This window comes from Peromyscus californicus, unplaced genomic scaffold (genome assembly GCF_007827085.1).
Source record: "Peromyscus californicus insignis strain IS unplaced genomic scaffold, ASM782708v3 Scaffold_12__1_contigs__length_115047231, whole genome shotgun sequence".
Taxonomy (NCBI): domain Eukaryota; kingdom Metazoa; phylum Chordata; class Mammalia; order Rodentia; family Cricetidae; genus Peromyscus; species Peromyscus californicus.
Genome location: NW_026294413.1, coordinates 90,742,237 through 90,759,150, shown reverse-complemented (window position 1 = coordinate 90,759,150; position 16,914 = coordinate 90,742,237). Strand labels below are relative to the sequence as shown.

At 39.0% G+C, this 16,914-nt stretch overlaps 1 protein-coding gene across 3 annotated transcripts in view; it reads left to right on the top strand.

The window, feature by feature from the left end:
* The window catches only part of Dennd6a (DENN domain containing 6A), a 50,148-nt gene that overhangs the window by 11,596 nt on the left and 21,638 nt on the right, over positions 1–16,914 (top strand). For all 3 annotated transcript variants that reach the window (XM_052733826.1, XM_052733829.1, XM_052733828.1), the window contains exons 4-10: positions 4,589–4,701; positions 5,412–5,492; positions 7,758–7,863; positions 9,317–9,396; positions 10,403–10,465; positions 11,370–11,425; positions 16,697–16,819. In XM_052733826.1, coding sequence (XP_052589786.1) covers positions 4,589–4,701; positions 5,412–5,492; positions 7,758–7,863; positions 9,317–9,396; positions 10,403–10,465; positions 11,370–11,425; positions 16,697–16,819 — 622 coding nt within the window. The remainder of the gene's footprint in view (positions 1–4,588; positions 4,702–5,411; positions 5,493–7,757; positions 7,864–9,316; positions 9,397–10,402; positions 10,466–11,369; positions 11,426–16,696; positions 16,820–16,914) is intronic.

The following is a 16,914-nucleotide window of genomic DNA, read 5'->3' as shown; positions in this document are numbered from 1 at the left end:
CTTGGTGAGAGACGTGAAAGAAAACTAGTTTCTTAGTAAAATAGATACTACTGTGGGTCAAGTCTAGTAAGTAGGTCCTTTGTCCTGATCTGAACTGATTAGCACTGGTTTTTGTCCATAATGATATCATGACAGAGAAGTTGTCTGACTCTATCCTTATTTCATTTAACATTTTCCTTATGAAGTCTACATATACAGTGCTGAATGTAGTAAGTGTTGGTTTGGATTTCTAGCACTCAAAGTGAGCTAAAATGTGTGGCTTGCAGGATGAATTGACTTTCTATGATTGGAATCCCAGTTGATTGTGTAATATCTTATCAATCTATAACTGGCTGTCATAGGTCGCTTCTTTTTTTCTCTCTCTGTGTGTGTGTGTGTGTGTGTGTGTGTGTGTGTGTGTGTGTGTGTGTGTGTGTGTGTGTGAGATGTGTGTAGTTACACATATAACATGGCGGGCGTGGTCAGAGGGCAACTTCATAGAATTCATTCTCTCCTACCATTTTAAGTGGGTTCCACAGGTCAGTCTCAGGTTTCTCGGCTTGGGCAGCAAGTGCCTTTACTCTCTGAGCCATTTTACTGGCCCAAGATTGTTACCTCTTGCTGGAGATGGCATTGACTTAAATCATCATAAACAAACTTTGCTAAATAATCTTTAACTCCTATAGTTTTTCATATATATTTTTACCTTCCCACAGTTTATTACTTCTAGAAGGCCAAGCTTTTTAATGGATCTGGAATTTAATCTCTGCTAAAATTGTATGTAAGCTCCCAGATCTAACTTCCTTTGGGGTGTCAACTTTTTCTGTAAAGTTTTCATAAACATGGGAAAGTAAGTCTTTTCTATCCTCCCCCACCCACCTACCCACCCACCCACCAGTTTTCCGAGACAGAGTCTCTCTGTGTAGCCTTGACTGTCCTGGAATTCTCTTTGTAGACCAGGCTGACCTCAAACAGAGGTTCACCTGCCTTGGCCTCCTAAGTGCTAGGATTAAAGGCTTATCCACATGCACAACTAAATCTTTTCTATTGTTAATATTTTATTGTTCAATTTAATGTACAGATCCTAGCCACTGAACCCCAGAAACTAGAGGATAAACTTCCCTTCTCCTCCAAACATCAAGGCTAAAAAAAGTTAATTTCATGGTATTTTGACAGCCTTTAAAATTTTTTAATTTATTTAATTTTTATTTGTAGTACTGGAAATTGAACCTAGGATCTTGTGCATGCCAGGCAAGAACTCTACCACTGAGCTACTTGATTTATTTTGTTTTGTTTGTTTTGTTTTTGTGTGTGTGTGTGTGAGAGAGGAACAGGGTTTCCTCTGCTCTGGCTGCCCTGGAACTCTCTATGTAGACCAAGCTGGCCTGAACTCACAGAGATCCACCTGTCTCTGCCTCCTCAGTGATGGGACTAAAGATGTGTGCCACTAAACCTGACACTTGATAGCCTTTTTGATAACTTATTTAATAGTATCTGTGTGGATCATTTTTTTCTTTTTTAAGTTTAAACTCAAGTGTAAATCTATGTAAATAAAAATTCTAGTAGTTTAGGCATATGAATGACCTACAGATTTTTTAAATGTCTTTTTAATAAGCTGCCCATCAAATGAATTATGTTTTATTTTACTCAAAGCATGGTTGGAACATATAAGTGAAGTTGGGAAAATGATATTGAAAACAGCATCTTGATAGTCTAACGAGCATGCTCTAGAGAGCATCTCAGATCCCAGAGCCCATGGTGGTTATCTGAATCACTGTTTTTCCTCTGTGTCTTGCAAATGGAAGTTATAATTACTGTGCCAACTTTGAGATTGATTTAAAATTTCCAAAATAGTTTTTATTGCTGTGGAAGGAAGTCTTGGCACAGCAGAGCAGATTTTAGGAAAGAGTCATAAATCAAGATTTCCTTTCCATGATATACCACCCCCGCCCCACCCCACCCCGCTCCAAAAAAAAAAAAAGGTAGAATAGCATTTTAGACTGTATGAAAACTACACAGGAGAAAAATGCTTTTACAATTCATAGTGAATTAGTTTGCCAATCCTACAACATTCCCTTCATGTATACTTTAAATCTTCATGATTTTATAAAACAAACAACAAAATACTTGGGCTTGTTCTTGCCTTTTGAGTGCATTTTATCTGAGTATGAGTTTAAAGTGTGCTTGCCCTCAGCTACACATGCCAGACTTTCCTCATTATTTACCAGTATCACCATCTGAATGCAGCCATGTTGAATACTCAAGGACAGTAATCTCCATATTTTAGACATGTCAAAGGAAAAACTTAGTCTCAGATAGAATTTTAAGTAGTGGTGAATTCAAGGACAACAGTCCTCCTTGTGGGTAGACTTGGCTTGCAGACAGTATTTGTGTTTAGCAGCAAGGACACTGTAATATACGGCTTATAGTATCTATGTTGAAGGGCCTTTTTTAAATGTCTTTTGTAAAATGCAAGCTAAACAAAATGTCAGAAAAGGGAAATTTAAAAATATCAGTAAAACAAAATATAACTATAAATTTGCCACACTAGTATCAGACTGCTAGAAAAGCTTTTAAGTGTATTCAACTTACATATTTATTTGGTCATGTGTCAGTAGCAAGTTTATGGACTGGTGTTAGTGTAGAGGTTACGCTAATACACTTCTACACTTCTATACTTTTACACTTCCACACTTCTATGCTTTTTAAATTTTATTTATTTTTATTTTATGTGCATTGGTGTTTGCCTGCATGTATGTTTATATGAAGGTGTCATCTCTTGGAACTTTAGTTATAGACAGTTGTGAGCTGCCATGTGGGTGCTGAGAATTGAACCCAGATTCTCTTACCTAATCTGGCTTTTGAAAAGATTGAACAATTGTGACATTTATTTTTCCTATTTAGAATGTCATGTAAGAAAAATAAAAAAGTAGTTACATATGTAATTGTAAAAATATTGAGTATTATTATATTCTAACATATTGGGAAAAATCTAAGTGATTACTGCAAGTATTTAAATTTTAATTTAATATAATTTAAAAAACTGTTGCTCTATTTGTATGTGTGCGCATATACACGTTGGTGCACATGTGCCACTGTGCTGGCATGCATTGGTGGAGGCCAGAGGACAGTTGTCAGGGCTCAGTTCTCTACTTCATCTGTGGGTTCTGGGGACTGACTGCCATGTTCATCAGGCTTGAGTATAAAGTGCTTTCACCTGCCAAGTCATTGTACTGGGTTAGCCGTTTCACCAGCTGGCATGGGTTTTAATGAGCTAAATTTTAGAGTTTAATGGTTTTTTAAAGTAATTATTGCCTGACAAGTTTAATTAAAATTTGCATTTTAAGAGGCTTGCTAAAATGATTAAAGTTGAAAATTAATTGTTAATCACATGATTAAGATAATAAGTTGATTACTTGGACTCTTACTGAATCTTGCATATTATGCATTTTTTAAAGGAGCTTCCCATTGTGAAATGTACAAAATATAGGACCAATTAATATAACTTTGCTAGAACCTCCTCAAGCCTCTTGTGACTCCTCGGCTCCCTCCTCCACATGTAGCCACTGATTGTTAGAATAAAGGCTTCATATTTTCCTTATTATTTTTTCATCACTGGGTCATGTATCCCAAAACACTACAGCTTTGTCTACTTTTAAGAGTTTCTGTATTTGGAAACTGGGGCCGTGGTTTAGTGGATGTAGTGTTTACTTAGCATGCGAGAGTCCCTGTGTTCACTGCCCTGTACTACATAGAATTGGCATGATAGCCTAACTGTAATCACAGCACTAGGGAGGTAGGGGCAGGAGGATCAGGACTTCAAGGCTGCTGCATAACAAGGTGAGGCCAGCCTGAGCTACATGAGACCCTAGCTCAGAAAGATTTTAAAAAACTTCTGTATACATGGATATGGTGGCACACACCTTTAATCCCAGCACTTGGGAGGTCAAGGCAGGCAGATTGCTGAGTTCAAAACTAGCCTTGTCTACACAGAGAGTTCTGGACATCCAAATAGTGAGACCTTGTCTCAAAATCAAAACAGAAAAACAAAAGTTCATATAGACGTAGATTTGAACAAGAGGGGTGTGTGTGTGTGTGTGTGTGTGTGTGTGTGTGTGTGTGTGTGTGTGTGTGTGTGTGTGTGTTTAGCTTTGTTTATTTATATTTGTGAGACGAGATCATATGCAGACAAATTAAAGCAGTGGCACTGGGAAATGAAGCAGGAAAGCGTGCAGAAACACTTAGGAATTAAGATGGGCTTTTCCCTCTAACTAGCAAGGTGTCCTTGAGCAAGTCTTAATTTATTTTGTTTGTGTTTTTGAGACACAGTCTCATTCTGTAGCTCTTGATGTTCTAGAGCTCACTCTGTAGACCAGCCTCAGACTCCAGAGACCCACCTGCCTCTGCCTCCCAAGTACCAGGATTAAAGGTGTGCACTGCTACTCCTGGCTAATTCCTAGAAATGTCAAGCTGTCTCTTCTTCTCTTAAACATGAAGAACTGTGTTTACATTAGTTGTGCAGTCCTTTCACCTTTCACTCTAATATTGATGAGACTGGATAAATGTCACCCGAAGCCGTCCTCATGGCTCTCCCTTTTGTTTTCATTAGGTTGTCTTGGAGACACCCAGTTTTGTTTTAGATTCCGGCAGTCTTCTGGGAGGAGGGTGTCCCTGCACTGTCTCCTCGATCAATTTGACAAAGATTTACCAGTTTACTTAAAGGTTGGAAAAATGTCCATGTGAGAGGAAACGTTATAACTTGTTGCTGTAGAGCTAGTATATTCAGTCACCTTTGACAACATTTCATTATTGTGTGCCTTTTCGGGGGGCTACTCCATTATCTATCTGGGTTTCTCAAAGAAAGACTAAATGGTAAGGATTCAGTATGTGAGTGAAATTACTCTGAAGTTACTATTCTGGAAATGATGCCATTGTCAATTATAAAAGTCGATTAGCAGGGTGAGGAGCTTTGCTTGTTGTGATCTATTGAGATGTGCAGGTGGAGTGACATTATACAGTAAATACAGTCATACTTGAGTCTTCCTGTGCCAGTACCTCAGATTTTATTATAACTGTAGGTATTTACTGCAAAATCTAAGAAACAATGTAGCATTGGGGAAAATACTGAAATTGATGGTTTTCTGATTATAGTTTGCTGGCTTAGATGTGAATAAAGAACATAAGCTAACGGGCTCCTAGAGGAAATCCCGTCTCTAGTTCTTAGGCTACGGTTTTAATCTTTGGGCAAGTTGACAGGTTCTTTAGTCTCCTGAATTTTGTTTGTTGGTAGGAATGTATGACTAGCTTTTGTGTGTTGCTCACATATTGACTTGGGTTATTAAGGAAGTCCAGTGGTACTGTTAAAGGATATCTATACATATGTATATACATATGTACATACACACATACAATTTTTATTTGTTCTTTCATAGAAAGATCCTGCATATTTTTATGGATATGTGTATTTTCGACAAGTTCGAGATAAAACTCTTAAAAGAGGCTACTTTCAGAAGGTAATTTTTATATGAACTATTAGTATTTTTTATGTTGTGATTAGAAAAGTGAAGACTGGACTTGATGGTATCTGCCCATGGTCTGAACACTTGGGAGGTGGAGATAGAAGAAGCAGGAATTTGAGGCCAACCTGGGCTACATGAGACCCTGCCTCAATTCCCCACCCTAAAGTAGGAATATTTAGACTTAATAATGTCTAAGGTTTTTATGTTTTACCTGTGCTTTTTTGATTATAGGCACCTGCCTCCTCTTATTTATTTATTTGGACAGGGTCTGATGATACACACACACACACACACACACACACACACACGCACGCACGCACGCACGCACACGCACATGCACACCCTGGTTGTTCTGGGTGCTGAGATTAAAGGGGTGTGCCACTATGTTTTGTAGTTTTGTTTTTTAATTTATTTACTATGTATACAGTGTTCTGCCTGCCTGCCAGAAGAGGGCACCAGATCTCATTATAGATGGCTGTGAGTCATCATGTGGCTGCTAGGAATTGAACTCAGGACCTCTGGAAGGGCAGCCAGTGCTCTTAACCTCTGAGCCATCTCTCCAGCCCATGTTTTGTAATTTTTAACTGTTGTACTGTCGCTGTCTCTGTACTAGACTTCTGATAAGCCGTAGTGTTTCAGTTAATACATGGGAGAGTTCTCCTGTATTTTGACATTGGAGAATAAGGGAGAAAATAAACAAGTGGTAATGATCTTACAACCCAGGAAACCTACAGGTTTTTTTTTTCTTTTTTCGATGATTCAGTAAGTAAAATTAGCAACACCTTTGCCATATTGCTTCCAACCTGCATGACAGTCTTTTTCATAAATTAAAGGAAAATGAATCAGTCCTGCCTAACGTGAGCTATTAGGACATACCTTCTCCATCTGTCATCAGGATGTTCAGCACCCATCAATTGATGCTAGATAGAAAGGTAGAAAGTAATTTGGAGGCTGAAGATGGCTCAACTGTTAAGAGTATTTACTGCTGTTGCAGAAGATGCCAGTTCACTTCCCAGCGCCCACACTGGACAGCTTACAACTACCTATAATTCCAACTCCAGGAGATCTGAAGCCCTCTTCTGGCCTTCGTGGACACCCACACATATACACATAAATAAAAATAAAATCTTAAAAAAAAAGTCTCATCTTTGAAGGAAAAAGAACTACACTTAAAATCAGTGTAATTTGTATCTAAAGTTATACTAGAAGTTGCATTTTTTAAATTTTTTTCAAGACAGGGTTTCTCTGTGTAGTTTTGGTACCTCTCCTGGATCTCGCTCTGTAGACCAGGCTGGCCTCAAACTCACAGAGATCTGCCTGGCTCTGCTTCCCGAGTGCTGGGATTAAAGGTGTGTACCACCACTACCACCACCACCACCACCACCACCACCACCACCACCACCACCACCACCACCCGACGAAGTTGCAGTTTTTAAGTGTGTAGCTAGGTTAGGACAGCAGGACGGTAGAACTAACAGTCATAGGAATTTGGACCAAGCATCACAGTTTGTTCTTTCCTTAAGTAGAAAGACTTCATGTGGCTGATTTTTGATATTGCAGTGTTGTCGACAATAGGTGGGTATCTTAATTTGTTTCTACTGCTGTGATAAAATGCCCTGACCCAAACAAGCTTATGTAGCTTATATTAGTCCTAGTTCTGGGTTCTGTATAGTCCACCTTTGTAGAGAGGTCACAGTGGCAGTAGCTTGAGACACTGACGACTTGCACCCATATGATTGCATCCATAGCCTGCTCAGCCTGTTCTTTTCACTCTTAGTTCAGGACCCCTGCCTAGGGAATGGTTTCACCCACAGTAGGTGGGTCTTTCTGCCTTATTTAGCATCGTGAAGTTAATCTCTACAACCATAGGCCAGCCTGATACAGAGGGTCACTCCTTGATATTCTCTTCCCAGGTAGTTATAGATTGTCTCAAGTTGACGGTTCAAACTAACAGTTATGCTTTGGCTCTTAACATTGTCCATTATATTTGTTTGTGGGAGAACTTGTTTACTTGAGAGCAGGAGCATCTGTGATATGCCTTTAGTTCTTAAAGTATACTAATAAGATTAAACTTTTTGTGTTCCCCAGTTATGACTTTCTATTTTCTTTTAACCTTGTACTATAAAAACCTTTTAATTTCAAATCCATACATTTTTTTGCTGAATTTTAGCTCATTAATAATTGTTCATGCAAAACTAAATGCAAACAAATTATAATCATTAGGCATTAAAAAAACTTTTGTCCCCTTTCTTTCTTTAGTCGTTGGTTTTGATCAGCAAACTACCTTATATTCATTTTTTTCACACCGTACTCAAACAGATAGCACCAGAGTATTTTGAAAAAAATGAACCTTACTTGGAAGCAGGTAAGTTAAATATTACGTTAGTTATGTATTCTGTGTGCAAGTGTATCTCTTCATGTGGGCAAATCCACATGTTCAGATGCATGTGTTTGCAAGTGCACATGCCAATCTGTGAGCGTGTGTGTGGAAGCCAGTGGTCAAACTTTTGTGATATTCCTCAGGAGCAGTTCATCTTGATTTTTGAAATAGGGTCTCTTACTGAGACCTGGGGCTTTCTAATAAGGCTCGGCTGACTGGCCAGTGAGCTTCCTTCTCCTCCCCAGTGCTTGAATTACAACCATGCATCATTCCCATGCCTGGCCTTTTCCATGAGTTCTGGGGATCAAACTCAGTTCCTCATGCTTGTGCAGCAAGCACTGTACTGACTTTCTGCTCCACCCCCCACCCCCGCCGTGTGTGTGTGTGTGTGTGTGTGTGTGTGTGTGTGTGTGTGTGCAGGTGCCCTTGGAGATCATAAGTATCAGATCCCTTAAAGCTAGAGTTACAAGCAGCTGTGAGCTGCCTGACATGGGTTCTGGGAACCAACCTTTGGTCTTTTGGTAGATCTGTTAGCACTCAACAATTGAGCCATCTCTTCACCTCCAATTAATGAAAGAGTTTTAATAAAGTGGAAGTTGATAGTCTAAAGAATCAGAAGAGGATTTAAGACTTACATGATATGAGAGAGATACAAAATTTTTGGTCTGGCATCTTTACCTATAAATACCAAAAGTGCTATGTGATCCTATCTACTATAACAACATAAATGATGTTTATTAGAGTTAGGAATACAGTTTTCAACTGATAGTTCTTGGAGTACTATTGGTCAGAAATCCTTAGTGTGCAGCATTTTAGTAGTTCAAAAATACGTAAGAAAACTGGCCTCAAACCTATTTGTCATTCAACAGGTTTTTCCTTTTAATTAAAAAACATTGGGCTGGAGAAATAGCTCAGTGGTTAAGAACACTGACTGTTCTTCCAGAGGACTTGGGTTCAGTTCCCAGCATCCATGTGGCAGGTCACAGCTATCTGTAACTCCAGTTTTAGGGGATCTGATGCCCTCACCCAGACATACATGAAGGCAAAACACCACTTTGTGTGTGTATGTGTGTGTGTACACCTGAGGGGAGACCAGAAAGGGCATCAGATTCTTGGAGATGGAGTTGCAGGTGGTTGTGAGTTTCCTAACATCAGTGCCAAAAACCAAACTCAGGTCATTTGCAAAAGCAGGAAGTCCTCTTTAACTGTTGAGCCATTTCTCACGCTCCCATTGAACAATTAACATATATATATATATCCTAGAACCTAGTATTTCTGAAAGAAATCTAAGTAAAATATTTCATCACTTTTACTTTACTTTATCTGCTGTTATTACTAATATGTTTCTCCCATGTTGCAAAAGTCTTAACTTGCAGTGTCCATTTTAAATATTTTAATTTTCCACTTCCATTAAGAAAATATTTTGTTACATTTTCAGCTTGTAATGATGTTGACCGATGGCCTGCCCCAGTGCCAGGGAAAACATTGCATCTGCCTATCATGGGGGTAGTAATGAAGGTAACAACTTACCACTCATTTGTCTGCCCTTTAAAGAACTCTCTAGAAACCTCACACATGGGTTTTGGTTTTTAGCATCCTATGACATCTAGTAGCACACCACAGGTTATCCTGTTTCACAAAATCCTTCATACAATTCCAAGCCCTTCCAATCAGACACTGCACCTTGTAGAGTTTGCATGGGAATGTTAAATTCTGCAGTATGGATGGTAAGCAGAAACAGAACAGTTGTATTGAGTGTGAATTGCTGAAAATTAAGATAAACTAGAAAAACCATTGGTTTTCAGGTCTAAATGGTCTTTAACATTTAACGTCAGGCCAAGCATGTTTATCTTGGAATATTCTGTTACAGTGAGGTTTTTTTCTTTTTCTTTTCATTGTTTTTCTCTCTATGTGTCAGGGATTGAACCCAGGGCCTCACAAGTGCTAGGCAAGTGCTTTACCACTGAGCTATATTCCCAACCCACTGTTTTGTGTTTAATTGAATTTTCTCTCAGATTTTGTGTGAATGTACTCAGGTTCTTTGCAGTTCAAGTATTTGTGACATTGGCTTTATTCTTCAGGGTGTTCCTTTAGATTTGCTTGTTTTGTATCCCCCAACCCTTTTGGCAAACATAAAAAATAATACTGATAGCACTGAGTTGAGAGTTCACATGGTTTCCTGTGGGATTTATACACAAATTTGGCAGGCTTGAGAGGGTGTGTTTGGGTGTGTGTATATTATGAAGCAGAAACTGGAAAGATAAGCAGGAAGCTCTAGGAGGCTGGAGTCCTGACTTTGTTTTTCAGCACATTTGCTTCTTGGAGTTTAGTGATCTCTGTTCACTTGGAAACTTTGGTTCCCCATTTATGCTGTAACTAAAAATGAATATCGTTAGTTCTGAAACCAGAAATAAATACTTGGTGTTTACAGCATTTTAGACGTGCTGAGTGTGTGTTTTTTAGCAGCCAGATAGAGCACTTCTCATACAGACGAAGGTGATAACCTTCTCTCTCTGTCCTTAAGGTCCGGATTCCCACGTGTCATGACAAGCCTGGGACCACTCAGATGGCGCAGTTAACTCAGCAGGTACTATGATGCCAAAACGCCTGCAGTGGAGGCTCAGGGCCTATTACACATTTCTGAACACACTGAAACACCCACTACTTTTCTGGTTAATTGGTGATAAACTTTACCATTTCTTGGCTTTTGTTGTTGTTACTACCACAGTAGGTCCTGGAGAACCCAGAGTTTATGTTGTAATTGTGAGGACAAAAGGACTGTAAATACTTTTTAAAGGAGGTTTGGTTCTGGAAAAGGTTTTCTCTTAGAAAGGTAGCCAACAGACTCCTAATTTTAGAAGACTCAGTCAAAAGGATTCGGAACTTTTATTTTTCTGAAAGCAGTTTCTGTTTATCAGTTGGTTTGACTCTATTACCATTCCCTTTGTTCTTTGAGTAAAGCTCAAGAACAGCAGGAAAACTGATTGTGCTTGTTGCGTAGATCCTAGTGTTAATGGTAGGCTGAGTTGCAATTGTGACCTGGTCTCACCTCTGGCCATTGGATTGGTTCTTACCCATGGTGTTCATATTTTTCTCCTATCTTTTGTATTAGGGGAGACTGGTAAGACCCATTCTCTTTCATGAAAAATACAGAATAGGCATCTCATTGTGTAGCCCTGTCAGGCCAGAACTTGCTAGTGAGGCTGACCTTGAACTTGCATCCGTTCTGCCTCTGCTTTTCAGTGATGCTATTACAGTACAGTCATGTACCATAGTGTATCATACTTGGCTTAAGATAACCAGCATGGTGGTACACACACTGAGTCCCTGCACTAATCTGTGAGTTCAAGGCCAGCCTGGACTATACAGTGAGTTCTAGATCAACCAAGCCTACACCATTAGACTCTGTCTTAAAAACAAAACTGAAAAACAGTTTCTGTAAAATTTAGTGCTATCTCCCCTAATTTTCTTCTTTTCTTTTAATCCTTTAGGCAGACACACACACATCTATTATTTTACCTACTGTTCATGAGGTGGATCTTTTCAGGTAAAGAATAAAAAAAAATTAACTACTTTGTCTTTTTATTTTGTGATAATTGTTATTAATTTATGGAGAATGTGAATAAACCTAGAAGAAAATGCTGGTTATATTTTAATGGTAAAGTCCAGTGTTCCATCCCAGCTGCATCTGATGAAATAGGAAAATGGAGATATACGTTGGGGACTCAATGGTTATGACAAATAGTTTTTGTTTCATTTGGTGTGAGAGTTGTATTGTGGAGATGTTACAAAAGCTGAGGGTTTTTTTAAGTTGAATTTTCAATTTTGTGTTGAAATTTCGCAAGATTTGTACTTTAATTAAAATTCAGTAGAGAAAAATAGAGAAACAACAGCTTGTACAAAGACTTGCATACAGAGACATGCATATCGTAATTTGCTTTGTTCATGGGTCATAATCACCCACAGTCTGGGGCAGGGCCTATGCTCAGGAGTAGATGGCCAACACAACTTGCACGCTTTCTTCTTGTTGTTTTGTTTTGGTGATTTTGTTTGTTTGTTTGTTGTTGTTTTGGTTTTTTGTTTTTGTTTTAATCTTTCTGGGCTGTTTGTTTGAGAAAGAAAAGAACAGAAAGTTGGGTGGGTGAGAAGAATCTGGGAGGAGTTGAGGAAGGGGAAAGAATATGATCAAAACATATTCTATCAGGATAGAGAGATGGCTCAGAGGTTAAGAGTACTGGCTGCTCTTCCAGAGGTCCCAGGTTTAACTCCCAGCACCCACAGGTGACTCAGAACTTCCGGTAACCCCAGTCCCAGGGCATCCAGTCTCGTCGGGCACTAGGCGCATACCTGGTGTACAGATATATACCCAGGCAAAACACTCATATATAAAAATATATGAAACTGAGCCGGGTGGTGGTGGTGGCGGCGGTGGTGCACGCCTTTAATCCCAGCACTCGGGAGGCAGAGCCAGTCAGATCTCTGTGAGTTCGAGGCCAGCCTAGGCTACCAAGTGAGTTCCAGGAAAGGCGCAAAGCTACACAGAGAAACCCTGTCTCGAAAAACCAAAAAAATATATATATGAAACTGGGTAGTGATGGCACAACCCTTTAATCCCAGCACTCTGTAGGCAGAGACAGGCAGATCTCTGTGAGTTCGAGGCCAGCCTGGTCTATAGAGGGAGTTCCAGGACAGCCAGGGCAGTTACAGAGAAACCCTGTTTCAAAAAATAAATAAAATAAAATAAATGAATAAAATTTAAAAATACATATATACTATGAAAATCTTTTTAAAGGCCAAGAAATAAAAAAGTTACTTTATTCATAGAGCCTGAAACAGGATACAACTCAAATCCCCATTCACATAAAAAACCACTCAGCAATAATAGAGTGAATGAACCTTTGATAGATACAACAGCGTAAATGACTTTCAAAGACAGTATGCTCATTACAGATGTCAGACTTTTGTAAGCTACTTAATAGATGGTTTCCTTTACATAATTTTGGCAGGCAAAATACAGGGCCAGAAACCTAAGGAGAGGGACCTTGAGAATGAGGGAATTTTTTGAGGTAGTGGAACTATTTCTGTATCTTTGGCAAGGCTCAATTTTGCTGTAAATAAAATATGAATAAGGCTTAAAATTATGATTTTTAAAAGTTTTAACTTTGAATAAAAAGATGGAGTATCTATAAAATAAATCAATACTACAGAAAAGATACATAGAGATTACATATTGTTGATAGTTTTGATACTTGAGTCATTGAGGGATAAGTTGAAGAATTTGTATAAATTAACTCAGAATTCAGTTACTAGCTTTTTGTTTTCTGTGGAGTTTTGTTGTTGTGGTGGTGTTTTGTGGGTTTTGTTGTTGTTTATGTGTATGTGAGGTTGGTTTCATTTTGTTTTGTTGAGACAGGATAGCCTTCCTGCCTCAGTCTCCCAGGTGCAAGGAGTGTATGTGTGCCATCATGCCTAGATGTACTAGAAAGTTTTTCTTTGAACTTCAGAGAGTATTAAATCTTTTTATCCTGGGGGAAGAGGGAGAAGGAAAAAGGAAATAAAAAAGAAAAATCTAAGCCATAGGGACTGACAGTTTGCCTCAGTGGTTTAGAGCATTTGTTGCTCTTGCAGAGGACTCAGGTTTGATTCCTAGTGCCCACTTGTGGCTTACAACCATCCATAGCTCCAGTTCCAGGGGATCTGATGCCCTTGCTGGCCTCCATGGACACCCAGCATGCATGTGGTGAACAGACACATGCATACATAATAAAAATATGTATGCATAAATAAATAAATAAATAGCATAAATAAGTCGTTTTAAAAATAAAAAAATAAACCATGAAAAATAATCTCAGGCAAAATATCTAAGGATTACATTAATATTTTCCCTTTGCTAGTACTTTGTGTATAGAGCTTTCCTTTTTCTTTCTTTGTTTTGGTTTTTGTTTTTTGAGACAGATTCTCCAGTAGCCCTGTCTGGCCTCCAGCTCACTTGGTCTTCCTGTCTTCACCTCCCAACTGCTGACATTACAGGCTTTTGCACAATACCTGCCTCATTTTCATTTCATGTTTGCTAATGTAAGTGGCATTTGTTATGTTGAAATGATATTTTACACTCGGACTCTGAGAGAAAGGATGGCGATCTTAAAAGACACCTGAAGTTGTAGAGATACAGTTGAGGGTAAGCCCATGTTCCTGCTTTCACTAGGCCAGGACAAGTTCCATACATCACTGTTTGTGGACTGGACCTTTGCTTTTTGTTTCCTCTGAATCACAGAACTCATCCTCTTAGCTCTTAAGTTGAAATAGGAGTTAAAGGGGTAGTTTCTGAAACAGTTGAAAGAAACTAGCATTCTCTTACTACAGTCTCTTCAAGTCAAGGACTCTGCCTGATGATACTTGGAGGTAATTCCTAGTACAATAAGATGCACATAGTTACTCCTAACCTCCTCACACCCTGTAATTTCAGAAGGAAGCAGTTCTGGCAGACCCATTGACTGAGTTCACAAAGCTTTTAGACTTTCTTTGTGTCTGATAATGCATGCATATATAATAGATACACAAACATAAATTTTTATATATGTACTTATTTCTCTATCCACATATATTAAAAACCACAAAGTCACAATAAATGTTCTCAATTTCAATGCTATGTGACAGGGTTTATTTTTGTTTTCTTCTTTTACATACTTATATTTCCTTTCCTTGAGAAATTACCTTTTACAATTTTTAAAATTTATTTACTGATTTGATCAACCCTCTGGCTAGTAAACAATTTACCATATCCACTGTAATCCTGCGCACATGCCTTTCTCCATTGGACTCTGACACCCCACATCTAGCCACTCTCTACATGGAGACCCTCCTTACCCTGTTCAGTCTTTGACTCCTTATATTGACCCTATGCCACCCGACCTGACCACCTCTCCAGTGAATGCGTGCTTTCCTCTGCTCGGGTTCTGACTCGGTGCCTGCCACATGAGCGCCTTCCTTGCTCTGCTTTCCCACTCTAAGGCACCCCTCCATGAGGGTATCCTCCTCTTGTCCTGACCCCTTGTGCCAGGTGGTCTCCTACTGTTATGGTGGGAGTGTAAAATGTCCCCACCCCAGGCATTGGAGCCTCAGCTGGTAGGTACTGTTCTGGGTGACTAGAACCATGTAAGAGGTGAATCCTGACTGGTGGGAGTAAATCACTGGGAGTGAGTTCAAGCCTGGATCCCTTCCCCATCTGAACTCTCAGCTTCCTGCTTTGTTGAAAACTAATAAACCAAGCTTCCACCAGTTCCTACCCATAGATGGAACCTGCAGCCACCATGCCTTCCCTGTCATAATGGACTACCCCCTTTGCTGTGAACCTTTATAAACCTAAACTTGCTTCTGTTAGGTACTTATACACTTGAGAGAGTGTGCGCACGTCCGTGTACACACACACACACACACACACACACACACACCAGGCTCTTGTGGCAACGATGTCTGCTATGTTCTACTTTAGGTTTGAGACCCTTAGGAAGGAAAAAGAACAGCTCCTTTGCCTTATCCTTCAGTTGTGTTGAAGAGAGACCCTATTTTTATTTGTCTTTTTGTTTTGATTAGTTAAATTAACCCATCTATTTTTTATCTCGTAAATTTGTCTCATGCTTTTGTACTTACATTTTTTTTTTCGTTTGGGGGGAGTGTTCGTGCTTTTAACTAGTGAAATTGGTTATGATGTTTAGAAATAATTTTTTTCTCTTCTCTAATCTGCTAGGGAAAAATTGTTACCAAACAAGAAAGAAAACTAAATAAGTAAAAGTTGACTTACACACACTAGTGGAATTGTGTCCTCACTATTTGCCCACACTGACTGTAGGGCCTGTGTAGAAATGCAGTCTTTGTTTGGAAGAGGGTTTGTCCAGGAATTAATTGTCATGTAGCGGTCCCCTGTGAGTTGTTGTCATCATTCTGATATCAGAGGCTTCCGCTCTTAGGCTGCTGCAAAGGTAGTTACCTCCTCAGTTCGTCAGAACCAGTCACAGATGAACTGCTTCTTCTGTTCTTTTCCTTTTCCTGCTTCTGCACTGGCGTTTTTTTGTTTTTTTTTTTAAAGTGTTGGCTTTTCTCTTTGTAGAATGTGTGCATGTGTGTGTTCTAGAGATTGAACCCGGGGCCTTGCACTGTGCAAAGCAGATGCTCTGTGCAAAACTGCCCCCAGCCTAGCACTGAATTTCAGTTATGGACATTCAGTAAATGTCCCTTTGAAGATTCTTTTGTTTCCTTCAAAATACTTAGAAAAGAAATTAAAATATAACAGGATTGCTAATAAAATAGGCCTGTCCTCTGTTAACACAATTTGGTGATAGGCTTTTATTGTTGTTATTTGTTCTATGTGTGTTGCATCTAATTTTATAAAAAAATGGAACAAGTCAAACTGATATATAAGTTGGTTTTGTTTTTTGTTTTCTGTTTTTCTTTTTCTTTTTCTTTTATTTCTTTTCCTTTTTGAGACATCACTATCTGAGGATGATCTTGAACTTCTGATCCTCCTGCTTCTCCCTTCCAAGTGCTGGTATTACAAGAGTGTGCCTCACACCTGGCTTTGAGGTTATATATATGTGTGTATGTGTGTATATATATATACACACATACACACATATATATGTATGTATATATATGTGTGTATGTATGTATGTGTGTATATTTGAGAGACTTATATCTCTACATATTGCCACATTCAGTATCAGGAAGAATTTGTATCAATGTGAAATTCTTAGAATGATTATTTGGGAAAGACAAAATTGGATAAATAATAAAGTATTTCTACCATGTAAACACTTTGTAGGTGTTTCTGCCCAGTTTTCCTTCATAGTCAGATGCTATGGGAGTTGGTGCTGTTGGGAGAGCCCCTGGTGGTTATGGCACCGTCACCATCAGAGTCTTCAGAAACTGTACTGGCCCTTGTTAAGTGAGTATATTGGGCTCTCGATGCTGATACTTTCAGTATTTCCAGTCTGTGATGTTCCCCTACCCACTGCATCAGTCCATGCAACAGCTTTCTCA